Raw genomic sequence first — 27,262 nt, forward strand, 5'->3', positions numbered from 1 at the left:
GGATCATTTTTCTGTTCAAGGCAGCTCTGTGTTTTCATTTTGAAACTGTCAGGAGAACTTTTATATTATTGGGATTTTTTATAAACTTCAGTAGGTGGACAGTGGAAGGTGTTATACTCTGGGATGTCACACGGAGATTTCTGTATTGCTGGGGAGAACAGGGGTGCTTCCTTGAAGCAGAAGGGATGAATAAGCCCCATAAGTTTATTTCGATTTATTTATGTCTCAAATGAGGACCCAAATGTATAACTGAGAGACTATCACTGGTTCCTAGATTAGCTGTGCTCTGCACTTTCCAGTTATTTCCAGGTACTCCACGGCCCACGATGCTCCTAAGAATTGCATGTCAAGTGAAGAGACGGGGTTTAGGGTATGAGCCCACGGGGCAGATCCTCCTGTCACTCCCGCCATTGGCTAGCGGGGGCGTTGGGGCTGGTGGGATGCAGCCTTCCGGACTGTAGTGCTGCTTAGTCCCGGCTCACATGGGAACCGCCCATGAGGGGCTTAGGAAGAAAAACCGCAGCCAGAGCTCCTCCCCGCACAGGTTCTCAGGGACTCGGGCTGGTCATGTCTGTAATGCTTCCCCCGGTCAGTCCAGCCTGCGGCCGGGCCAGCGACAGTGTCCTCTACTGTGAGCCCCAAAGTGAGAGTCAGGCTAATATCTGAGGCTCCTCCTGGTGGTGAAATTTTTTTTAAATACCTCTTTGTAAAATTGTACATTAGCTGATGGCTGAACCTCTGGGATTTTGTGACTCTGCCTCTTGGCGGCCCCTGCTGGGTCACCGTCTGCTAGGTCACCCTCTGCCTGACCCTGACCAGGCACCTTTGCATTCCTTTCTTTGGATCCGACTCTCCAGGGGTATTAGGGCAGAGCCGTGTTTCAAAGTCTGCTCCGAAATGTTTAAAGTCTTTTTATTTTTATGGTAGTCTGCACGCATCACATGGTTTGAATTGGAAGTTTCCAAACCAACTTGTAAGTGAAGGATGACCGCCCCAGCCTGACACACCCACAAACGTTTACAAACAAAGCTGCAGTGCGGGTCTCCAGGCTGCTTGCCCGGAGAGCTGGTGTGAGTCTCTGGCCAGCTCTGTTTATCTCTTCCGCCTGTTTACCTTAGCTCATGGGCTTTTTTTTTTTTTTAAGATTTTATTTATTTATTTGACAGAGAGAGATCACAAGTAGACAGGCAGCAGAGGAAGGGGGCAGCAGGCTCCCCGATGAGCAAGAGCCTGATGGGGGACCCAGTGGCAGGACCCTGAGATCATGACCTGAGCCGAAAGCAGAGGCTTAACCCACTGAGCCACTCAGGTGCCCAGTTCATGTGCTTTTGAAAGCTTTTTGGTTGTTAAGAAAATATCTCGATCTGGGATGCCCGAGTGGCTTCGTCGGTCAAGTGCCTGCCTTCAGCTCAGGTCATGATCTTGGGGTCCTGGGACCGAGTCCCTGCTTAGTGGGGAGCCTGCTTCTTGTTCTGCCTGCTGCTCCCCCTGTTTATACAGTTGCTTTCTCACTGACAAATAAATAAATAAATAAAATCTTAAAATCTAGATCTTATTTCCTTGAAGTTCCTATGCATCCACGAGAACAATTGCTCCTTTTTTAAAAAAAAGATTTTATGTATTTATTTGACAGAGAAACAGAGCACAGGAGCAGGGGGACAGGGAGAGGGAGAAGCAGGCTCCTGCTGAGCAGGGAGCCTGGCACGGGGCTCCATCCCAGGACCGTGGGATCGTGACCTGAGCTGAAGGCAGACGATTAACCAACTGAGCCGCCCATGCGCCGCCCCCTCCCCTTTTTTTTGATTTCATGGTGATGACACTGAAAATACTTTCTGCATGTTCCCTGTGGCAGAAAATAGTGACACAATGATAGGAAGAACTCTGGCCTTCCTGGGATCCTGGAGTTGGGGTTCAAGCCAAGCACACTCAGTCTTTGGTGAGGGTTCTGGTAGCTAGAGTGGTTGGCATTCAGTTCCATGGCACGCTGCTCCTGCTGTGCAGGCCCCCAGCATAGCTGGCGGAAGTAGAGACACACACACACACACACACACACACACACTTCCCAGACTCCCTAGCAACTGAGGTTCTGGATGGAAATGGTGCAGCCACTCAGCCACACTAGTGGGAGACTTGGAAGCCCTGGTGTGGCTTCTGCTTCACTTTCGATGAGCAGGACGGTCAAGGTGTCAGGCTCTCCTGCAGCGGGGCCGGTGGAGGCCCCAGGGTCCACTCCCTCTCTGCAGGGGAGTCACAAGGCAGGGCCTCAGGAGCCCACGTTGCTGGTGCAGCTTGTTCTGTAAGCGGCACGATTCTCGAGCTGGCAGCAGGAGTGATGGCTTCTGGCGCTGGTCATGGTGACGTGGCTCTGGAGCCAGAGATGTCCCGACTGTATGCAGAGACAGCAGCTCTTTGAAGCTGGGTTCTGTGATGGGACTTGGAGGGTCATTCTTGAAGGCTCTGTTAGCACCTGTTACTTCAGTTCTCCTAAATGATTTTGTGAGCCATTGGAGACCCTGCGATAAATTGTTTTCTCCTTAAAAAAAATTTTTGTGGCTCTCTGTGATTATAATACTCTGTACTGTTTTTGATGTGCTTTACCATTTATGTAACATATTGATGTATGTTGTAAGAGTTTTCATTTTAAGCCTTACCTTAGTTCTTTGAGGTTAGCAGGGCAGGTATTGGCCACACACTAGAAAGTGTCAGATATGATAAATATAGTTTCCTGATTCCATATTTAGGATTATTTCCTATTACAGTACTGCTTTTCAGGATTGGGATCTACTGACCCTTTCTACCCAGGGTTATTCTAAACCATCAAGACCTTTCTGTGAGTTCTTCCATGTGGATGCCACTTCTGCTCAGCCAGGCACCCTTGTGCAGTGAACAGCCTGGCCAATGGTACATGACGCACTTGCTCTTCCCAGTATAACATGGGACGTTGACAGTCTCATGATTGGCAGTAGGGAGAAATGTCCTTTGTGTGTTGAGATTTTCCTGGAAATGAACCCACTGATTGGTTGTGGTGTTAGGTTCAGTTGCTTTCGTGTGTTCATTGTTCATTTTTTCTCACAGGTATTAGTTACGGTCCCACTGGCCTTACTGCAGAAGGGTGCCATCCACTTTAACCCACCACTGTCAGAAAAGAAGATGAAGGCTATCAACAGCTTAGGTGCAGGCATCATTGAAAAGGTGACAAGTTACTCAAGCCGGGTGACTGCAGTTCCTTATGGTATTGGGCAGTAGGGGATAATTTTTTAATTCAAATAAAATTCAAAGATTTTCATTACATTTGAATAATCATTCATGAAGAATACAGAAGGATACTAGCAAAACGAGAGGAGGAAAGCTGGGCCAAGGTCTGAATTTTGACATTAGGAAAATGAATCTTATTATTCAGAATTTTAACTTGGCATATAAATATGGAAAAACGTAGCTATTTTTTTTTGTCTTTTTTTGGGCTGCTTTCTTTGCCTGCCCTCCATTAATTGGTCCCAGTGAGGAGAGAGTTTCAGTTCCTCTGCCTTTAAAATCTCTAGCAGAAACGCGAGGGTTTCAGCGGATCCTGGCGGCCCTAGGGGTGGCTAGAATTGGTCGTAGCGACGTTTGCTACGGTCTTAGGAATGCTTTGCATCTTCCCATCAGCCTGGTGGTTGCTGGTGGGTCCCCCATCATCGGTGGGAGTATGGGACTAAACAGCACAAAAAGCCAGATGCTCACGAGAGGACAAGACAGGTGCATGGAAAGGGCGCGTTTAGGTTTGTTTTCCATGCCTAGCTCTTCAGTCCAGAACTGTAGGTAGCTTCTTAGAGCTTGCCATACTCCTGATCCCAGGGACTCCTAACCCTCTCCCTCTCTTGCTCACTTTCCAGATTGCCTTGCAATTCCCTTACCGATTTTGGGACAGTAAAGTTCAAGGGGCTGACTTTTTTGGTCACGTACCTCCTAGCGCCAGCAAGCGGGGGCTTTTCGCTGTGTTCTATGACATGGATCCCCAGGTAAGTCGCTGGCGAAATGTGGCTTGAGTTCCCCTGCTGCAGTTAGAATCCGGTCACACTGCGGAGCCGAAGGGCACGGTGGACGCTCTGGGTCCGTGTTGCTGTGCTTGAGGATGTTGGGCCTGGGCCGTTGTCCTGCGGCAGCCCCACCACCTGCCGTGTGCTCTTCAAGGGCGGTCGTTGCTCCCCGGGCAGTGGATCAGTTGCTTTAGGAAACTGGTCTCTCGGGCCGGTGGGGCGTCCTCTTGGGGCAAGTCAGCGCGGCACGGTGATGAGTGGGACCTGAACACCGCTCTCGAGGGTCCTCCTGTGAGCGGCCCAGAGGGCGAGGGGCGGGCCTGGGACAGGAGAGGAACTACTGGTTCCTGCAGATCATTCTTGTTCCCTTTTCTTCTTCCTCCCAAGAAACTTCATCTTCAAAGGTTTCCCTTGGGAGCCATGGGCAAAATTTCTTTACCGAATGAGAAGGATTTTTCTCTTATTGTACCTGCAGACATGCCTTCTCCATCCTGTTTCTTCTAGAACGAGCTCGTACGAGGGGAAAGCCTAGAGCATCCCTGAGCCTTCCTATTTACCCTCCTTCCTGCCACAGAATGTCTAGAGGAATAAGGAGTTTTGTGAGGGAAGTGGGCTGGGGACCGAGACGAGGGTGGGGAGGGGCTGCGGGGTCGGGGGTGCTTGTGAGCACAGGGGCTGGGGACTTCCGTCCTGAAAGCAGAGAACGTGAACTGCCAGGGCCTTCCTCTCCCGTCTGCAGAAGCAGCACAGCGTGCTGATGTCGGTGGTCGCCGGGGAGGCCGTGGCGTCCGTCAGGACCCTGGACGACAAGCAGGTGCTGCAGCTGTGCATGGCTGTGCTCCGGGAGCTGTTCAAGGAGCAGGTCAGAGAACCAGCGCGCTCTCCGCGGCGGGAGCCCCGAGGATGAAAGCTCTGCGCCTGCGCCGGTCCGCACGGGCCAGCGTGGCAGACAGCCGACTGGGTGGCGGGAACCACAGCCGCGCATTTTCTCCCCGGGCTGGGGCCGGAAGTCCGAGAGCAGGTGCCGGCGGGTCTGGTTCCTTCGGAGGCCGCCCGCCCTCCGTGGCCTGCAGATGGCCGCTGCTCCCGGCCACCTCACTCGCCCTTCCCTCTGTGCTTGTCCATGCCCTCCTCCCCTCTTCTCGCAAGGACACCAGTCCTCCTGGGTCAGAGCCCACCCGGAGGCTCTAACGGGATTGCCTCACGGACGGCCCGTTCTCGGATAGTGACCCCTTCGGAGGTGCTGGGGCGAGGGGCAGCAACGTAGGAATTTTAGGGGGACACACAGAGCCTGCAGCGATATTCCTACCACCCGTCACACCACGGTCTTCCTTTTTTGCTCACATCACGCACTCCCTCCCTCCCTCCCTCCTGTTTGCTAATCCACAGAGCGTGGCTGTTCGCTGGGGAACTGCCCAGAATGTGGACCGCGGCACGGATTTGCACGTCATTCCTGCAGAGGCCGGGCTGGTCTCCTGTGCGGTTCCCGTGGGAGTGTGTGCGCTGCAGCCGGCGCCGCGGCCCTGCTCTCCCGGGGATGGCGGGAGCTCCGCGTTTCCCCGACGTCCGGGATTACCCCACACCCCAGCAAGCTTTGACAGCTTCCCTTCTGAAGGAATGTTGTCCAGAATTTTCGCCCACCCCACAGACGCAGCTCGTCCCTTCTCTGTCTTTTTTCTCCGAGGAGCTCAGGGTCCGTGCTATTTGCCAGGCTACCAAATCTCACCATTTCTGGAGACCTGGAAATGGTGCGGCTTCCATCTTTTCCAAATAAAGGAGTGGGAGTAGAAAGAACTGAAATGACTCAAAAGTTACATAAATTAGAGAAAGAGAGGCCTCCCTGGTGGGGGGTGGGGGTGTTGCTTATTTTACGTGATGTGATCATGTCTTACAGTTGTCCCTCACTTGGGGTTTTTGCCCCCAAACTTGTTTCCATGCTAGTTATTTGGAAACTGAGCACCTTGTTTCTGTAGAAATAGTTTTCCTGCTGGCGCCTGTCGAAAGCATAGAATTATTTGAAACTTAGTGAATGTGAAACATAGCATCCTACGGCCGTTCTGTGAAGGCTGTTAAGGATTCCAGCCCGTCCCAGGGCTGCCCCCTTCCCTTCTGCTCCGGCCCACCGGCCCCTCTTCTGCCATCGTAGCACCTGCTGGGCTGCCCCGCAGCCAGGGCCGCCCCGAGTCTTAGCCGCTGGTGAGGGCCGGCCTGGGTGGGGGGGCCTGCGTCTCTGGCTGGGGACGGTGTAGATAGGAGACCCGTTGGGAGGTTGCAGAGTTTGGGCGGGGCGTCAAGGATGCCACACAAGTCCAGGGCCAGGCTGGATGCAGGGGACGGTAGGGGCCAGTGCAGAGGGATGAGCCCATTTCTAGAGGCGGGGGCCTGGGGGTCGCTGCTCCAGGCCACAGCTGTCTCAGTCCCTCTTGGATCCTGGTTCATGGTTCCTTCTGCTTGACACAGGAAGTCCCAGATCCCACAAAGTATTTTGTCACTCGGTGGAGCACAGACCCCTGGATCCAGATGGCGTACAGCTTTGTGAAGACAGGCGGGAGCGGGGAAGCCTACGACATCATCGCTGAGGAGATACAAGGAACAGTCTTCTTCGCCGGGGAGGTGCGTGTCGGGGTCCCGAACCAGATGCCTTTTACTTACTTTCTTTAAATTGAAGTGGGGTATGTCCAGGGTTTCGAAGCAAAGTCAGATATGGTCAAAGTGTTCTGACCCCGGGGACACCTGGGTGGTGCAGTCCCTTAAGCGTCTGACTCGGATTTCAGCTCAGGTCCTGATCTCAGGATGGTGAGATCGAGCCCCGCAGTGGGGCTCCGTGCCAGGATGGAGGCTGCTGCCCTCTCTCCCTGTCCCCTAACTCCCGCACTCTCTCTCCCTCAAATAAAGCTTAAAAAAACCACACACACACATCATGACGCAGGACAACAGATGCCCCCTCAACACCCTCCTCCCCCTCCCAGGACAGCTGTTTTTAACCCTTTCTGTCGTTGCTTTGGGAATTTACTTCCTGTTTCCAAACATTTCTGCTGTTGACTTCTGTTGTGACGAGGTCGACTTGGGCCGCTGGCTTCCTCTCAGCTGACGATGTGGCCCGTGTGGTGTGGGGCTTTCACACTGGGGAAGCGCATTGGTGCTCCTGTGACGTGGCTTCCTGCAGGGCTGAGGTGTTCATGCAGCTTTGACAGTCGTCATGGCCCTTGTGCTCAGTAGCTCGGTGCTCTGTCTCCCGCCCCGCCGTCCTCCCCAGAGCACCACCAAGTCCCTGGGACCTGGAACGTTCACTCCACTTTTGGAAACCCCCTTCCTGGCGTCCCTTGGCCGGTGCGCTGGTCTGCACTGGTTGATCTCAGGGACCCCTCCTTCCCGCTCTCCAGGCTTGGCGTTGTATTTTCTAGATTACTTTCTCCTTTCTTTTTAATGTTTGTTTTAAACTGTGGTAGATTATGCACAACGTACAGTTTACCATCATAACTTCTTTTAAGTCCATAAAGAACTTCTGTTGAGTCGGCAGTTGTTGCTGTCAGTCAACCCACAGTTCTTGTGGTTGGGCTTCTCTGAGCTCCACTTAACGTGGACAGACGTCACCAACTCCCCACCTGTCATCTTTGGGATCCAGTTTCTTTGTCAGGGCCTGAGAAGTCGAACTGTAGGAACTACATGGATTGTGCTTTTGGCAAATGATCTAAAAGTATTTTTCTTCCTTGTTTCTAATATTGAGGAGTCTCGTTACTCCCACTGCAGTGCATGAGCCTCGCAGAGACTGTTGGGGGTCTCGTGGTCACCCCTGTGGGACACTTGCTGGGACAGAAGCGCTCTGCCCCCCCGCCCCGTCTCGGTGTAGCCGCAGTCAGGTTCCGGACACCGTGAACGAAAGTGCCCATTTCCATCTAGAATGAGGCTTTTACCGTCTTGCCTGTTTTCAGGTCTGCAGTTCAGTGGGATCAAGTACATTGACGCTGCTGTGCCCCCATCACCACTGTCCCCTCCAGAACATCTTCATCCTGTGGAACTGATAGTCGGTCCCAGTGAAACGACACTCCCCGCTCCCCCTCCCTCCACCCCTGGCTGCCACATCTCTACTGCGTCTCTACGGATTGTTCTGGGTGCCCCATCCTCCCAGTGGAAGGAACCGTGTGTTTCCTTTCATGATTGGCTTATTTCCTGCAGCAGAATGTTCTTAAGGATTCATCCAGATTGTGGCACGGGTCAAAATATCCTTCCCTTTTAAGACTGAATATAGTCCATTGCGTTTATAGATCACATTTTTAAAAAAGTATTTATTAGAGCACGAGCAAGAGAGGGAGAGGGGGAAGCAGGCTTCCCCCTGAGCAGGGAGCCTGATGCGGGGCTCGATCCCAGGACCCTGAAACCATGACCTGAGCTGAGGCTAGATGCTTAACCCACTGCTTAACCCCAGGCGCCTGACAGATGACATTCCGTGTACACATTCGCGTCCTGGATGCTTGAGCTGCTACTACCTTTTGGCCACTGTGAGTGATGCTGCTGGGAACACGGTGTGTGCAGATCTTCAGGAACCTCTTTTGGGTTCTCTGGGGGCCAGAAAAGGCATTGCCGGGTCATACACAAACTCTCTGGTTAACTCTTTGAAGAGCCACTACACTGGTTCCTACAGTAATGGCATCAGTTTACACCCCATCAGCAGTCACTTCCGACACTTGAGACTTTTTTTTAAGACTGATTTATTATTTTAGAGAGAGTGTATGTGTGGGTGGGGAGGGTCAAAGGGAGAGAGAATCTCAAGCAGACTCTACATTGACCGGGGGAAACCTGGTGCTTGGTTCAATTTCATGACCCTGAGATCCTGACCTGAGCCAAGTCAAGAGTCAGACATTCAACTAACTGAGCCACCCAGGCGCCCCGTGATTTTCTGTGGGTTTTTGATAATGGCCATCGTAATGGGTATGAAGTGGCACAACTTCTGTCTTGGTTTATTTTTGTTGAGAAATGTTTTGCTGTTTTACCACTCTTTTCTGTGCCCATTTTCGCTTGTGTGTAATCTAGACACTCCTATCCTTCAGTCCTTGGTTTCTGCACTTCTGATCATTCTCTCCCCACATTTTCCCCCTCTTATTTCTAGATCTTCTGTTACATATATGGGAACTCCTGAATTGATTATCTTGATTTTTTTCTTTGCTGTTACTCGTTTCTGTCATCTTACCGTGTTGTGGGGAGATTCAACTTCCCACCCTTGAACTTTGTAAATTTTGTCTCTTTTATGAGGACATTCTTGTCCTCGGATTATTCCTCGGTGGCACCCTCTTCATGACTGAGTTCCTGTTTTGTTTCCTTTAGCCTCTGCCTCCCACATGTCCAGGTATCCCACCCTTGACTGCTTAGATCTGAGTGAGGCATCTTTACAAAAGCCTACCAAGAGTGACCGCAAGCTGGCCAGCGGCCGGTTGGATCCGCAAACATCAGTGTGTCTATCTGTAGCTCTTGCCTCTGGGAACATGTAGTTTCCCTTTGCTTGGTGGCAGCTCCTGACGTCCTGGGAGCCGAAAGCTTTGCTCTTGGTTATGAAGACTTGACTCAATCCCCGCATGGTTTGGTGCCTCACCCTTGCCTCCCCAGATCTCCGGTTGAGGTGGTGGGAGCAGGAAGCCGGTGAGGGTCCAACTTGCTCTTCGTAGCCTTCAGTCCTGTTTCCACTCACGCCCAACCTCTGTCTCTGTGGTTCTTGATGCCTCTGGTGGCTGAGAATTTTAAAGGATTCTTTGGGGGGTGAATTGGTTGCTTCTGACCCCCACCCCCACGCCACTACCTTTCCCAAACGGAGCAGAGTAAAGGCAGTTCTCAGCACCCTTTCATGTTTTCATGCTTTGTATGTTAGCTTAGGAGCACACGCATTTTCTAGTGTCAAAGAAAATGGAGTGGGTGTTCTTTTCTCTTCCGGACTTCTGGAGGACTCCAGAAGAGTATCATTGAAAAGCTGGCTATTGCAGAGTCATTGGGCTGCAGAGCCAGCTTTGTGGGAACAGAGCAGGACTACAGGCTGAGCAGCCAGTCAGCTGCTTCCAGGAGCAGCTCTGTTGGGCTCCTTTAACCTCACAGTTAAAGAACAATTTTAAACCTATTTCTGCGAAGTTCCTGCCCCCTCCCCCACCAGTACGTGGACGGCAGGCACCTCCTGACCACATTACCTCCATTCATTGACGTCTTTGGCACCGGACCTTTCCCCTGCATCCCAGCCATTCACCCGGGTGACCTGGCAGTAGCTTAGTTCACACGGAGCGGTTTCGTGTCCTTCCCCGTCTTCTGAGGCGCGCTCACCAGCTCTGCCACAGCTGCCTCCCAGACCTGGTCATTGTTCCTGCCCCCAGCGGCGCAGGTCGGGACTCTTTTCCCCTTCTTGGCTTGCTGGTTGTGTTCTAGCTAGTCTCCTGGAAAGGGGGTTTCTCCCAGTGCCAGTCCTCACCCTTTCTTTCCCCTTCCTGTTGAGTAACACAGCTCTGTCCGTTGCCGCCATCGAGCGAAACTCCAACTGTGGACGGAGGGGTTCGTGCTCGTTGCCTCCCTCACTGCCGATTCGAACAGCGAGATTACTTGTCTGGTGGGGGTGGGGCACTGACTGTGTCTTAGTCATTCCCCTTAGTTCCGGCACATGGTACAGAGAGGTGGTATCCTAAGGACCGGCACACAGTACCTCACAGGACTGTAGAGTAAGTTGTGCAATGATCGGGTGAGGTATGACGGGCTAACCAGAGAAGTTCAGGGGCAGTGATGGCGGCGTAGTGTTCGTAAGAGCACAAAGGAGTGCCGTCCATCTAAAGTATAAGCTTGTACAGATTATTTGCTTATTACCATTTGAGATCCTTATACATGACCTTCTGCTACGCACTTATTTCTTACAGGCAACAAACAGGCATTTTCCACAGACTGTTACAGGGGCATATTTGAGTGGCGTTCGAGAAGCAAGCAAGATCGCAGCCTTCTGAACAGAATTTGTGTGGACCCGGCTTTCTTCTGTGCCCCAGACGGGAACGTCTGAAACACATGTTAAACCTCACTTTCATAGAACCGAACGGAAAACCTTCTCTGAGAGCATTAGCCCCAAGAATCCTTTCGAAGCACTTAGATTTGCTTTTTCCACAGGCTGATTAGGGCTAAGTTTTCTGTATTTCAGAATAAGGCAGAAGGAACCTTAAATTAAGATTTTGGGTAGGATTTCTTCCATGGTTGGAGACTCCCTTTAAATCGGACATTTTGTTGGACTCATCAGTTTTCAAACATTGAGAAACCAAGCAGCAATCATTAGAATACCAGAAAAAGCCATGTATTTTTCTTCTGTGACAGTTTATTAGTATCTTTGCCAATGAGCCTTAAGACTTTCATAAAGCTCCAATATTGAGCTTTTACTTAAAATTTAGATACAAATCTTTCTGTGTCAGATACAGCACAAACTCTTCAGCTGAAAGTAAATGAAACTTCCAGACTGTTTTATATTGTACATATTTCTTTCCATTGGGTTATTCAAAAATTTAAATTCAGGTATCTTTTGTGATACATTTTAGATTTGTGCACTCATTGGCAAAACAGCAAAATTTCCAATTCCTTAAACAGCACAGGTATTCTATCACTTAGAATGGGGTAGAGATACTATAGTCTTCATACTTTAGGCCAATTAGAATATGGCTCTTTTTCTAAGAGCCAAGTTGGGATGGATGGTACACTTTAAATAGCCTTACTTTTGGCAACCACTAGCAAAAAGATCTTTCTTGTCAGAATACTTTAATAAAAAACTCCCTCTACTGCCTCTTTTTAAAATAACAGAATCAAACTCTTAAGAGTATTTTTTACAGCATTATGTTTTCAATATTCCATAGGCAGGTCCACTGGAAAACTGCAGAAAAATGTGATATCCTGGTAAATATTACACATTTAAAGCCATATCTTAAAAGCCTGAGAACATGGCAGATACATTTTCCTTTTTTCACTCATGACAAAATAATTCATTTAAAACAATGATTTCAGGGTCTTCAGGATGCTTATCTTGCCAAATTAAAAAAGTGGATGGTAACTTAAGTGCTTTTGTTTTAAAAAGTCTTAACAGTTCTTTCAATCATATTAGTCTGCTTCAAAAAGGGACTCAAAATGATTTTAAAGACTTTGCAAAATATTAGGTATTTTTAAAATTTAAAGTCCACTTCTAAGTAGAAACAGTGTATTTTATGCAAACTTTACACAGAACTTAGACACATCCGTCCCCATCAGAGTATGATACAAACACAGAAAAGCAAACAGTAGTAAATCGGTTTCAAAGTTGGGTTAACACAGCAAAATGCTGAGATTTAGATTATCTGATGAGAGTCACTGGTACTGATTGGGAAGTATTCTGCTTTAAAATACTATGTATTAAAGTGTTTAAAGAATAGCATGTGTTCGTAAAGGCAAAGTATTTTAAGTTTGAAATGGCTCACAACTGTTTAGTCTCTGGGCACTTAAACTTGTACTGTGCTATAAGCGAACCTCGTTAGCTGAAGTACAGTAAATGTGTATGTAAAAAATTTCCTGTCTTAAGTGACATCATTTGACTTTTTTTTCGTTAAGGAACCACGGTACTTTTCCTCTTGATTATGGTTTTTCACTGTTTGAAGATTTTGTAATTGAATAGCAGTGAATACACAGTGTTTCAACTGCAGATTGTGAACAGCTGGTTGTGTATCACTACTTAATAAAAACTAGACTTGTTTTTCAAATACTCTGTGTACTGTAGAGTGACGAGCGCACTCGCATCAGCTACGCCTTCCCCGGGAACTCGCATGCTACCTCACCCGTCCCCTCTCCTCCAAGCCTTCTGTAGACTTTGTTTTTAGTTCCTAGGTCTTACTTGCTCACCCCCTTTCAAGTAAATGATCTAAAATAAACAGTTGGTAACTGTACTCACCTACCTTCTGTGAGATCACTTCCCGGTTTTCCTTGGGGACCTCTCCATCGTGTACGTGCTCATGTAACCGTGCGCCGTTATCTCTGAACAGCACTCCAAATTAACTGGGATCATGGGGCTAAATCCACCTAAAAACCTGTTCTGAGTTCCTCAGCTGGGGGGAAATGCTACAAGAACCATAAGACATTAATGCAGGAGACAAGAGCATGGATTTATTATTTTTATTGACAAGGTTTATAGGAACAAATTAAATATTTAAAATCAAAGGCCAATTCTTGGGTCTCATTTAGTTGTTTACTCCGTTCATTTGCATTTATCCATAAACAAGTCAAACCTGTTTAAACCCTAACAGTCAACACACACCATTTTTATGGATGGATTTTTATTTTAAATGCTCAACTGGTTTATCAAAGGCCTAGTTCTCTCATAAGTAGCATTGTTTTACTTTAAAATTCAGAGATTATTCAATAAACTGATTAAGACAATTTAAAAGACAAAATAGTCTCATTCGGGAGTGGTCTGTATACTGATCACCTAGCATCCTGATTGGCCAAAATTTAAAACCCAAAAGCCCCGATTCCACAAATACATTAAACTTCTTTAATGTTAAAAATAAGTCTTTTATCACTTTTGAGAAATATTGTGTCAGAGATACCCACTATTGCCTACACATTATCTTCTAGCATTATACTTGGTACATTTATCATAATTATAAAGGTGGCCCGGTTTCCTGTAAATATCAGCATTTTATATGGGCAAAAGCAGTTAATAAAAATCAGTTCATTTATCATAAGCCAAATGTGCTTGAACGTACTCCCACCCTGTCCCCAAATTTTGAAGTTCTGATGTACTGATTTGGTTGATCCCTAATATAAAATGTATCTACAGACACTTGCAGAATTAACACTAAAACTACAACCTGATGACACTTCTGAGGCAAAGCAGAGAACGGTCTGTTCCTTCAGTGTTTTCCCCACTGAATTCTGACTTTCACTGCTCCGTCATACCATATGGCCGAACACTGACATTTCATAGTTTAGAACTGTAAAGATACCTACCTAGAGGAGTTTAAAAAGTGATCTGCACAAAAGAAATAAAAAAACTTTATATACAACAAATTTGTTTTTAAAAATACAAAAATAACATCTGTCACTTTTGTCATGCTGACAATTTGACATATATACACATGCAGAAAATTTCCAATTTAATCTCAATAGCTGAAGCCTGTATATTTTTAATATGATGAACACACCGCCACTGACAGATGTGTATTCAAAATATTTCGTGTACTAAATACTGCCATAGTCTCTGCATGTATAAATGTCAGTAATGGTTTGTTCTACTTGATTAAAAGTGTGTCCGAAACAAGAGACTACTACTAAGCGCGCTAAAAACTACAACAGTTCGAGAATCTACAATCTCATATAAAGAAATCCAAAATGTACAAAATACAGCTATAAAAGCAAGGAACAGTTACTGCCATGCAAAATTTTAAACTAAAAACTGCATAGAAATGCAATTTAAAACAACAAACTCAAATTTACTTAACACTCAAGATAAAAAGATCGGCAATAAGTTCTACCAACACAATGCCTGCAGGGATTTAGAAAAGGAAATACATTCTCTTTGCTGGTATAATGGTATAAATCAGATCTTTACATCCACGGGACAAGTCATCTGTCTCCTCTGCCTCAGGAAATCAGCTGCAATGAGAGAAACATCATTTTCCTATGCCCAAAGCACATTAGAAACACAAAAATCATATACCCACCCCCCAAATTTTTAAACTGTGACCTTGGGAAATCTGTTGGGACCAACATCAAACTCTAGCTACTGTGAATCTTCTGCCTCTGGGGGACAACAACTGTGCTCACATGGCTGTGGGAGTACTGGGGACACCCCCAGCTGCCCACATACACTGTGAGCCTGACACTGCTTTCGTCACTACTGTTCGGACTGTATTTTTAAGCTTTACAATGGGAAAAACATTTTCCCCACCTATCTTGAGAAAATTTGAGGGTTAAATGACCAATTTAGTGACGTGAATATTTTGAAAAATACACAGTATTTGATATACATCATTCCTTTGCCTTAGATGTTCAAAAATGATCAAAATTAGAAAAGATGGAGATACTTACCTCTTTAACAGTTGTTTTTATGAAATCTTTTCTTTCAGTTAAATCATAAGCAGGATAATTTTCATATACCTATGGTAAAAAATAAAAGGTTAAAAATAGATTTAGAAATCCAGTGATACGCTTTACACCTTTGGATAAAGAAACGGATGCTGTGTACGAAGAGCTGCACGTGCGCTCAGGGTTCTCGCTCACCAGACCCAAAACGAGCCGACAGTAAATCACTGTTGTACACGCTACTGGGAATCTCAGCGGAGCTAACAGACGCAGGCAAGGCCAACACTCAGATCTCAGGTAAGGGGACTAAGCTCTTTATATTGGCGGGTTCTCTGTCAGATGTTTCCTAGAGACTCCCTTACGCTTCTCTCTTACGTCCTCCAACACCACTGAGGCTCCTCAACCTTGAACTCAGACGAGCCTGGGCCTCCACTCCACCACTGCATCCCTTCCCCCAGGTGACCTCCCCGAGATCCGGGGGGTCCCAGGAGTGCTCTACTCCTAGACCTTTCCAGACAGCCCTCTCTCATGTCAACTGGCTCTGCCACCTAACTTCACGGTGACTCCTGGGCTGACTCCATTTGTACCACAGGCCTCACTCCGGAGGTGCAGTGAAGGTAAGGACAGTTTTTCAGTGAAGGGACAGACAGTAAATGGCTTCAGCTTTTCCAGGAACAGTTTCCGTCACAACCACTCCACTATGACACTGCGGTGTGAAAGCTGCCACAGACACGCTGGAAAGAATGGATGTGCTTGCTGTCACATTCAACTATTTACAAAAGCAGACGGGAAGATAGATCCGGCCCATAGGCTGCAGTCCGCCAATTCCTGCGAAGAATCCATCATTTACATCACTCCAGTCGTTCCCCCTCGTTCATCCCCTGCACAGCTCTGGCCCGCAACGGGTCTACCTACCAACTTCTCTACACAACTTTTAAACGACAGATCCCGGGGCGCCTGGGTGGTTCAGTTGGTTAAGCATCTGCCTTCAGCTCAGGGACCCTGAGTCGGGCTCCCTGCTCAGCGGGGTGTCTGCTCCCTCTGCCCCTCACCCCACTTGTTCTCCCTCAAATCAATAAAATCTTTGAAAAAAAAAAAAAAAGAATGAAAGACTGGCCCCATTTCAAGTTCATGGTGTCCAACGCTGGGGCCTCTATAGCAATGCCTCCGAATACTTTAGCAGCTCCTCCTGCGTTCCTATCAATGGCCTTTTCATCCCTTTCTCCCTTTCGCTCGTGGCCAAGAAGCCACCATTTTGCATTCCTTCAACTTTCTGACATACCTCTTCCCCTCTAGCTTGTTTGTATCTGGATCTATCAATATCCCCCATGTCCTTTACCTCTGCCAGGACCCTTTCCGGAACACTCCCCTGCCCTCCCAGCACCGTCTCCGAGCCTAATATATGCATGTGCTTTCTCTCCAGGACCTTCTTAAAAATCTTTCATCAGCTTGTATCCCCACCTCCCATTTATCTACGATTTCCTTTCTAAAGCAAGCTGCTCAAAACAGAAGCTTTAATTTATTCACTTTCCTCCCTAGTAATTCATTCTCAATCCAAGGGTAAATAACCTTGCATTTACCGTCCTCGAAATTCCTCTTACTACGTGAATGATCATCTCCTACTTGCTGAGTCCAAAAACTCCACAAGTCCTCCTCACCTGACCTCTCCATGTTGTTAATAATCCCCTCAAAAAATTACAAAGTGTTGGGGCGCCTGGGTGGCTCAGTGGGTTAAAGCCTCTGCCTTCGGCTCAGGTCGTGATCCCAGGGTCCTGGGATCGAGCCCCGCACTGGGCTCTCTGCTCAGCGGGGACACTGCTTCCTCCTCTCTCTCTCTGCCTGCCTGCCTACTTGTGATCTCTGTCAATGTAAATAAATAAATCTTTTTAAAAAATTACATAAAATGTCTTCACAAAAGTTAAAGGCACAGAACTCATCTCTCTCCACTCTGCCCTTGTCCCTCCCCTCAGAGGAAACCAGTTAACGGTTCGCTGTGTTTTCTTCCAGACCTTTAAAAACAAGTTTTTACACAAACACATAAATGTATCAATGGCAATATTGTCTTTGGTATTTACACAGATGGGTAATACTCTATATGTTTTTAAAAGCTGGCAATACCTGGGAGGTTTTTCCATGTTCTTTTGAATTGCTACACAAAATTCCCAAAATACCGATGTACCAGTTTAAACATTTCCCTATTGATGGCCAGTTAGGTTCTGATTTCAATATTAACAGACATGCTGAACATTACTGTAATCATTCTGTGCAGATGTGACTATGTCTTTAGCATAGAGACCTAGAAATGGAATTGCTAGGTTAAAGGGCATTTGCAATTTAAATTTTAAGATACTACTTGATTGGGGCGCCTGGGTGGCTCAGTGGGTTAAAGCCTTCGGCTCAGGTCATGATCCCGGGATCCTGGGATTGAGCCCCACATGGGGCTCTCTGCTCAGCAGGGAGCCTGCTTCCTCCTCTCTCATTCTCTGCCTGCCTCTTTGCCTACTTGTGATCTGAAATAAATAAATAAAATCTTAAAAAAAAGATACTACTTAATTGTTCTCCAAAGTTGTTACAACTTTAAGCATGAGTATGTCTCCCTATACCCTTGCCAAGCATGAAAACTTAGTATTTGTATTTTGTCAAGCTAATAGCAAAAATATTTAAACTTTTGTCTTCAAGTAGGGAAAGAGTGTTTTCATGTTTACAGGGCATTTCTAGCCCCCCTCCCCGAACCCTAGCTGTTCTCCACAGCCCTTGCCCATTGTCCCCTGGAGGGCATGATCTTCCCCTTCTGGAAACTGTCTCCCCTCTTTCTCGGCTTTGACAGCACCTCTCTACAGTTTTTCATATTTTGTAGAAATCACTTCTCAGCTCTGATGTGAGTGGTTTCCAGGACTCTCTGTCCTCTGCTTACCTCTATCTTCTTGCCTGGGCCACCTTATCTAATCTAGGCTTCTGGATTTAATCCCAGCAGTACCCCGTCTGTATCTCCTACCTTGGAAGAATTACAATGGTCACAGTTTCTATCACTTGGATGTTCCCAGCACCTCATCTCATAATGTCTAGAACAAAACTTCTCTTTTTTCCAGAATGTACCCTTTGTTCTGTTCCCTAGATGGTTAACGTAGCCGCGCCCTAACACCCACAGATGAGCCAACGCTCACCAGGCTCTCTTGATTTCTGACTTGGTTATGGCCACCCTGTAACTTTGATTATAACAAACTGGGGTTTCATGACTATCATCCCATTCTTTATCTGTCCTCAATTTGTCTGGGATGACTCTCAAAAATCAGATTGTGTTGGCCCCTGACGATCAGCTCCCAATACTCCACTGAGCCTCCCAATTCTCCCATTAATTTCAGGGAAAAAACTAAACTCTGCAATAAGACATATATGAGTACTAAGAAACTTGTCCTTTTCTTCCTTAACTCCTGTGAAGACCTCTTTCCAACTCTAGTCTTCAGACGAAGAAATTACTATTCCTTGTGGTCACTGTCCTATTTTATGCACATGTGTCCATGTTGCTCGACTGTATGGCGCAGCTGATGCTCTAGGATCTCTTTCCCCCTCCCAGGCCCAAGCAGGTGCAGTTTCTTCTGTGGCGGTGTGCCACCTTCTGCACGCTTCCAGTCCAGCCCTTACCAACTGTCCCCAACTCACTGCAACAGCCATCTCCTATCTCACCTAACCGCAAGCCCCCAACAGCCAAGTAATAGATTTCCTGGCTTTACCCCCAAATCCATCCCAGTGCCTGGTATACAGTATGGCTCAGTGAATGCTAAATGAATAAACAAAACAATAAACAAGGTCTTTAAAAAGTATAGAATGTTTCACCTTCAGTACATTTGAAATTTTAATTTGGTTTAACCATGACACACTAGATTCTAAAATCTCCCAATTTTGATCTAGGGTATGGAATCTCTATGGAATCATATTCAAGATTAGGACATTTTATTTTCTGCATATCAGAAAAACTTCTCACAGAAGTCTGAGCTAAAAACCTGATCTATACCATCCTATAACAGTAATGCTGAAATTAAGGTGGTACACGAGATTGTCTTTTAAAATACCAATTTATTTAAGTAATCTTTATCTCTACACCCAACATGGGGCTCAAACTCACGATTGCAAGGATCTAGAGTCATAGGCTCCTCCAACTGAGTGAGCCAGGCGCCCCAAGACTGCTCTTCTAAATTAACATAACCTAAGGATGCATCAGTAAAAATAGTTTCCAGATCAGGAAAATCAAGTTTTCTCTGTGGTTTGGAATGTATCACTTCAACTTTCTTCACTGTACACATCCTACTGTTATTTATGAAGTAATTTCAATAAGGCAGAGACTTGGACTGACTGAATGCAGCATCCCAGCACTATAAGGATGCCTGGCATGTAACAGTTCAGCAGACATTTAGTGGGTGAAGGCATTTACACAAGAATCCTGCTTTTTGAACTGAGGGCTGAGTGGAAGAATTTTTCAAATAAAAGCAAAATGATCCAAGTATTTGTCGAATTACCTCCTTGCAAATCTGCTTCATCGTGACTTCCTCCAAGTTGGCACTGGCCAGTAACTTCTTCACGGTTTCCTTTAACTCTTCATCTGTAGGAGGTTTCTTTAATTTTTTAATTAAAGGTTCATCATCTGAACTATCCTCGGATTCACTTTCTAAAAGTAAGATAAGCTTTCATTAGATTCTCAAAAGGGGTATCCGGTAAGATGATATATCACCACTCCATAAATTAGATATATAACATCCACTGACATTTTTGTCAATTTTGAAAAATTAAAATTATTTTTAAAAACTGGTATACCTTTCCCCCAACCCCCGAGGCAATTTTCTTGGCAGTTTATTTGCCACACACACTTCAAAACTGTTAGAGTACATGAGTTCTACCTTCAGAGTTGCTGAAAATGTGTCATTCTAACATACCTTTTTTGGAACTGTTTTGATTCTTCTTGGTGGTGCTGCTATCTGCCTTCTTAACATTAGCACTTTTTACGGTTTTCTTACTTTTAGAAGTAGCTTTCTGTTTAGGTTTTTCTCTTTTAGATGTCTTTTTTGGTGGCTGGTGGAAAGGAAAGCAAAGAACATTTATCGATGAGATTAATTCCATTTCTCTATTCCTCTGTACCTCTCAACAATATTAGAGAAAATTAATGTATTCGATATCACCAACGAAAAATTATTACTAGTCATCAACTTGAAATAACCAATAGAAACTTCACTTTATCCGAACACAAAATCTAGTCACAAGAATCAAACACTAAAAATAAGATGCCCAAATTCTACAAACTATAGACAGGAAATTTTATATGCACTGCCTTAATCCTAAAAAATACCTCTAGAATATAGGTGCTGTTACTATTCTTCTATTGTCTCCCAGCTAGAATGGAAGTTCCATGAGGACCACGATTTTTTTTTAACACTGTAAGTTCACTGAGGTGTCCCTAACTCCTAAAATAGTGCACCACGCACAGCAGTTGCTCAGTAACTATTTCTGAACGTTTGAGACTAAGGCTTGAGAGGTACTTTGCTCACAGCCACATATTTAACAAAATACGTAAGTGAGGTTCAACTAGACCTGACTCCAGAACCTATTTTCTTCAACACTGATTCACAGCTGATTAAACAAAAGCAAAGTATATACACATAGATAGGTTAAAATGACAAAATTATAATTTATACTTTATCTCAACTATGGTCTCTAAAATTGGGGAACATTAATTCATTTAATTAATTTCCCCAAAGCAGAAGCATCTTATATAAACAAAGAGTAACCTAAAATCTCATCTTTATACCCCCAAAATACTTCAAATCACTTCTGACAGAATGGTTCTCCATATGTTTTACATTTACAATTCTGATTATAATTCTTAAAAAAAAAAAAAAAAAAGATGGATATTGGTTTGAAAAAACTCTTGAAGAAAGTTAAAGTACAAACCGATCTGTTCCAAGAGCTAAGTGGGCTCAGAAGCGGGCTCTTTCCTCCAGGCACACAGCCGTCGCTACGTATTCACCCCAGGACCCCCGCAGTGGCAGCCTGTCTTACCACGGACACATACGGGTGGCGGGCAGCTGGCTAGCCTAGCTAATTTAACTGCCGCTAACAAAGTGCATTTGAGAGGTGGCAAAGGGGCCGAAATGCTTTCTAAAAGTAAAGTATATGAACTCTACCTACGCATTATTATTTAGAGGCCATTTTTACTTATTTCCTAATTCTTGGAGGTGTTCCAAATATTGGGGGGTGCTGGACAGGTTATCACTGGTTCATCAATTCTCTATGACTAACTTGAACTAAGCTTTATTAAGTTTCCACCTAATTCATAAGAAACACATTAAACTCAAAGGGAACACTAAAATTCCCTAAGTTCTATTAGTGTATTTCATACATAGAATAATCACTATTATGTATCACATTTTAGTCAAAGTTCAATAAAACCTGACCTGTAGATGACCGAAATACTTTACTTTAAAGTAAGAAAGAGCTGGGGATAACACTCTAAGCATTATTACCTGATCCCCATCCAAATTAGATAATCAGAATCACATAGTTAAAATACTTCCAGAGCCTTTTAGGGCCAGGGCATATATGGTGATCATTAAAATTTTAGAAGGCTCACAATATGGCACCACTTTAAAACCAGCAAATTGGGAGTAGTGCTAGTTTGACAAAGTATAAAAATTCACAGTGATTAAAAAAATTGATAGTGGGTGGCGCCTGGGTGGCTCAGTGGGTTAAGCCGCTGCCTTCGGCTCAGGTCATGATCTCAGAGTCCTGGGATCGAGCCCCGCGTCGGGCTCTCTGCTCAGCGGGGAGCCTGCTTCCTCCTCTCTCTCTGCCTGCCTCTCTGCCTGCTTGTGATCTCTCTCTGTCGAATAAATAAATAAAATCTTAAAAAAAAAAAAAAAAAAAAAAAAAAAAAAAAAAAAAAAAAAAAAAATTGATAGTGGTAAGGGAGAATCAAGCCATGTCCACAAGACGTCACCACTGGACAAACACAAAGAATTAAAACTATGCTTCTTTCTGTACCTCACATCATCATCTAGCAGGGACAGTGTTCCCTAGTTTTTTAAGCGAACAACCAGCCTATTAAGAGAAACATTGTACACATATGGTCACACGCACTATAGAAACCTAATGGGTAAAAGTGTAGGCTCCGAAGGATCGCTGCCTGGTTTTGGGTTCTGGCCCCAGTTCCTTCATTTACAAAATGAGGGAAATGTGATAGTACTTAAAGATTTTTATGGGAAGTAAAGGCATTAATACATTAATGTAAAGGCATTAATACTCCTCCTCCTCCTAAATATAGCTTTATTAAACTAGTTACTTACAGCCTGTTTTCCCACCCTATCACGGGTTTTTGTTTTTTTTAATTTTATTTAATACATGGAAACTACTTTTAATGGTGCCAGACACACGGGAAATGGTTAATGAGTATTAGTTATTATTACTATCACCAGTGCTTCTTTTTGTAAAGAAATTCTTTAATTAAACAAATGCAGTCACTTTGAAGTTTTAAAGTTTTCTTTAAAAGCAAGGCACATATAAAGAATAGATACACAGAACCAAAGCAGCAAGATAGCGCAGTGACCCCTGCGTTAACTAACCATGGTGCACTGGGCTTATTTCATTTCAGTACATTCTGGTAGACAGCACTGGACCCACAAACATCCAGCCCTGTAATAATAAACTGTGTTATTTATACCGGATTTCACTTATCTTTAGTAACCAGTTACAAGTTCTTCTGTGACAAACTGGAAGCAGGAATTCAGAAAAGCGATAAATGTTGGCACAGAGTAGCAGTGGAAAGGGAGTAGTAAAATTAACCAAACGCTATAGAACTACCTATCTTCAGGTTTCGTCCTGAGCAGAGAGGCAGAGAGGCGGTGGACGGAAGTCCCATTAGCCTTGCAGATGAACCCAGTCATCTCAAGGCTGCCCTAATGGCAAACCTTACAGGAGGCTGCTCTGAACACTGGGGCAGCCCAAGGACCTGGTGCTGGGACACAACGGACAGTCTCTGGTAGGTGAGGCGAATGTCAATAACCTGGTATTTTGGAAGTAAAAAGGCCCGGAGAGCTAAGAAAAAGAGCGAAAGTGTGCCCACTTCTACACTACAGGAATGGTCAAACCCTCATTACTTCACTTACTCCCTTTCTCTACTTAGGAAAATCTCCCTCGTGAATCTGAATCCAGCCCACCCGTCACTTCCCCTGAATCTTTCATTTTATCACCAATTGACTAATCTGTGGCCCCACAGTACCTGGCGCACAATTCACATATCCCTACTTCATGCGAAGCAGTGACTAAGAACACAGGTTTGAGCCAAACTTCCTGGTTCAAATCCTGACTCTACTACGACTGATTCTGTATTCTCAAGCCAATCACTTACCTTCCCCGGGCCTGTTTCCTCATCTGTAAAACGGAGGTAATAACACAAGATTTTGCTGAATTTAAGATTTTTTTTCCCCAAATTTTTTCATCTCAGCAGTATCTGACTGGGGTGCATTTATTTTTATTTTATTTTTATTTTTTTTAAAGATTTTTATTTATTTATTTGATAGAGAGAGATCACAAGTAGGCAGAGATGCAGGCAGAGAGAGAGAGGGAAGCAGGCTCCCTGCTGAGCAGAGAGCCCGATGTGGGGCTCGATTCCAGGACCCTGAGATCATGACCCAAGCCGAAGGCAGAGGCTTAAACCACTGAGCCACCCAGGTGCCCCTGACTGGGGTGCATTTTATAATTTACATTAAAATGACGCCTTAAGGCATTGGAAATTCCATGAACCCTGGCTATATCTGTAGAATTGTTGTGAGGATCAAATGAGTAAATATAAGGTAGCAGAGAAAATAAACATTAAATATATAGCTTTATTAAACTAGTTACTTACAGCCTGTTTTCCCACCCTATCACGGGTTTTTGTTTTTTTTAATTTTATTTATTTCACAGAGAGAGAGAGAGACAGCGAGAGAGGGAACACAAAGTAGGGAGAGTGGGAGAGGGAGAAGCAGGCTCCCCACCAAGCAGGGAGCCTAATGCAGGACTTGATCTCAGGATCCCGGGATCATGACCTGAGCCAAAAGCAGACACTTCATGACTGAGCCAACCGGGAACCCCTTTATCACAAGTTTCTTAAGGATATATCTGACAATCTCCATGAGAAGAGACACCTGACTGCCTTATTTAGCTCTATCAGTCCCCAGCAACCTGAAAAATGTTTGGCATAAAGCAGCCATTTACATATTTGTCATGTTCATCTCTGTATCATTTTTAGGATGTGGTTTACTTGTACTCTGAACCCAGGACGTGGTGAAAATGTAATTGAAAGGAAAAAGAGAAAGGGATCTCTATAGTCCTGCTTTCACATACACTATCTTATGTGAGCTTAAAAAAAAAAAAATCCAAAGACAAAACAGTTTATTTCATTACAAAGGAGGAAAACATATCTGAGTAGTTGACAGCCAATGCCTTACAGATAGTAAGAAGCAAGACCTGATTCACAAGCTCAGTATGCCTACCACAGATTAGGTGCTTATAGAAATGATGAAATGACTAACATACCAATGCATGACTTTTAAGCCAGAGTTGAAATGACAAATAAGCCAGTGATATCATAATCTATTTATGTTCTTAAATTTAACTTTTCCATTACATACAAATGTTACCAATAACAATCAATTAAAAAAAGTTGGTAGAAAATGCAAAATAGCAACAAAGATCACCAAATTCTGCATTAGGGCTCTTTGGCTTTTACCTTCCAAATTTTGTAGGGGCACCAGGATCATTTCTCTACAATTTTTTTTTTTAAGCTAAGATGTGCCTTAGTGTAATCTTACTTTGTATAGGTTTTATCAAATCTCTTTCACTCTGCTGACCTGTCCTGTGCATCCTTTAAAAGCTCAGATGAGGGACGCCTGGGTGGCTCAGTTGGTTAAGCAGCTGCCTTCGGCTCAGGTCATGATCCCAGCGTCCTGGGATTGAGTCCCACATCGGGCTCCTTGCTGAGCAGGGAGCCTGCTTCTCCCTCTGCCTCTGCCTGCCATTCTGTCTGCCTGTGCTCGCTCTCCCCCTCACTCTCTCTGATAAATAAATAAAATCTTTAAAAAAAAAAAAAGTTCAGATGAAATCATTACCTCTTGTGAGGCTTTCCTGTCTGATCTTTGCTCCCCAAACAACCCTAGAAAGAGGTAAATACCCTTTATCTTCTGAACCTCCGTATTATCTTGTCCAAATCTTTTTTAGCTTTTAAGTTACACTCTACTATACTTCTTTCTTCCTGATCTTTGACTTCTCCCTCTTTACCAAATGCCAAAGGCAGAGAACCTGTCTTATTTGTTTCTTGATCTCCAGCTCACAGCTCAAAAACGGACACTTAGTAGTTGCTATATAATTATTTGGAAGACTGAGATGGGAAAAGACTCTTGGAAACCAGGTAACTACTGAAGATCAATTCCCAACCCTGAGGTTTTGTGTCATCGCAGCACTCTGCTTGCTAGAACAGGTTTGCTACCAACAGAAGCCAAACTTCTTGGTTTTTTTAATGTAACTGTCTTATGGCACAACTTACCGATACAGATTGCACATATAAGAGAAGAAAAAGAGACCATCAGGTAAAGCATCAAGGGTGAGGCCTGAGCACCTACGTATTTTCTCACAAAGCCCTGCAGCAGACTCACCCAGCTATAAATCTTCTAAGATGACAGATAAATTTACAGTCTGAAGCTTTCACCAAGCTTTCTCTACAAAGTACCAGAGGATAATTAATTTAGGCTTTGCTGCCTCCATGTGCTTACTGTTGCAATCTTCATTTTTTATTTTCATAAATATTTCAAAAATGGAAAAAACCATCCTCAGTTTCTAGGCTGCACAAAACAGGCCATAGGTTGGATCTGGTGTACAGAGCTATGGCTGTCAATTACTGATCCAGATTATAAATTACTGGAGCTATATAGGTTAAAGGCAGGAACTAGATAAATTTGTCAATAAGATAATTCCTTAAATTATATATATTTATGTCAAAAGTTTTTAGTTTTTTTAAATAATCCCAAGTAGACATTACTTACTAAATTATCTAAAGCTATTGCTTAAACAGGAAAAAATATACAGTGGTAAAAGACAGTCTCTTCAATAAACGGTGCTAGTAAAATCGAACAGCTGTGTATAAAAGAATGAAACTTGACCATTCTCTTACACCATACAGAAAGATAAACTCGAAATGAGTAAAAGACCTCAACGTGAGGCAGGAATCTATCAAAATCTTAGTGGAGAACATAGCAGTAACCTCTTCGGCATCAGCCACAGCAATTTCTTTGAAGACGTGTCTCCAAAGACAAAGGAAACAAAAGCAAAAATGAACTTTTGGGCTTCATCCAGATCAAAAGCTTCTGCACAGCAAAGGAAACAGTCAACACAACAAAGGGCAACCCACGGAATGGGAGAAGAGATTCACAAATGACAGTACAAAGGGCTGATCTCCAAGATCTATAAAGAACTCAAACTCAACACTCAAAAAACAGATAATCACGTCAAAAAATGGGCAGAAGACAGACACTTCTCCAAAGAAGACATACAAATGGCTAAAGACACATGAAAAAATGTTCATCATCATTAGCCATCAGGGAGATTCAAATCCAAACCACACTGAGATACCACCTTACACCAGTTAGAACGGTCAAATTAACAAGACAGTAACAACATGTGTTGGAGAGGATGTAGGGAAAAGGGAACCCTCTTACACTGTTGGTGGGAATGCAAGTTAGTGCAGCCACTTTGGAAAACAGTGTGGAGATTCCTTAAGAAATTAAAAATAGAGCTACCATATGACCCTGCAACTGCACTACTGGGTATTTACACCAAAGATACAGATGTAGTGAAAAGAAGGGCCATCTGTACCCCAATGTTCATAGCAGCAATGGCCACAGTCGCCAAACTGTGGAAAGAGCCAAGATGCCCTTCAACGGATGAATGCATAAAGAAGATATGGTCCATATATACAGTGGAGTATTATGCCTCCATCACAAAGGATGAATACCCAACTTCTGTATCAACGTGGATGGGACTGGAAGAGATTATGCTGAGTGAAATAACTCAAGCAGAGGGTTAATTATCATATGGTTTCACTTACTTGTGGAGCATAAGGGATAATACGAAGGACACTGGGTGAAGGAGAGGAGAAGTGAATTGGGGGAAATGAAGGGAAG

General features: G+C 44.7%; 2 protein-coding genes across 4 annotated transcripts in view; one reads left to right on the top strand and one right to left on the bottom strand.

The window, feature by feature from the left end:
- Window positions 1–12,744, top strand: part of KDM1B (lysine demethylase 1B) — a 60,257-nt gene extending 47,513 nt beyond the window's left edge. The window contains exons 17-21 of one of the 2 annotated variants that reach the window (XM_059399515.1): window positions 3,076–3,192; window positions 3,873–3,998; window positions 4,756–4,878; window positions 6,477–6,629; window positions 10,898–12,744. In XM_059399515.1, the coding sequence (XP_059255498.1) occupies window positions 3,076–3,192; window positions 3,873–3,998; window positions 4,756–4,878; window positions 6,477–6,629; window positions 10,898–10,981 (603 nt within the window). In that variant the 3' untranslated portion in view covers window positions 10,982–12,744. Of the gene's footprint in view, window positions 1–3,075; window positions 3,193–3,872; window positions 3,999–4,755; window positions 4,879–5,405; window positions 6,025–6,476; window positions 6,630–10,897 lie in introns of those variants that run through there. The other variant, XM_059399514.1, reaches the window with a different exon arrangement.
- Window positions 12,745–13,137: 393 nt separating this feature from the next.
- DEK (DEK proto-oncogene) overlaps window positions 13,138–27,262 on the bottom strand; it is a 34,454-nt gene continuing 20,329 nt past the window's right edge. For both annotated transcript variants that reach the window (XM_059399516.1, XM_059399517.1), the window contains 4 exons: window positions 19,991–20,126; window positions 19,577–19,725; window positions 15,069–15,137; window positions 13,138–14,633 (listed from right to left, as the gene is read on the bottom strand). In XM_059399516.1, the coding sequence (XP_059255499.1) occupies window positions 14,622–14,633; window positions 15,069–15,137; window positions 19,577–19,725; window positions 19,991–20,126 (366 nt within the window). In that variant the 3' untranslated portion in view covers window positions 13,138–14,621. The remainder of the gene's footprint in view (window positions 14,634–15,068; window positions 15,138–19,576; window positions 19,726–19,990; window positions 20,127–27,262) is intronic.

This window comes from Mustela nigripes, chromosome 5 (genome assembly GCF_022355385.1).
Source record: "Mustela nigripes isolate SB6536 chromosome 5, MUSNIG.SB6536, whole genome shotgun sequence".
NCBI lineage: Eukaryota > Metazoa > Chordata > Mammalia > Carnivora > Mustelidae > Mustela > Mustela nigripes.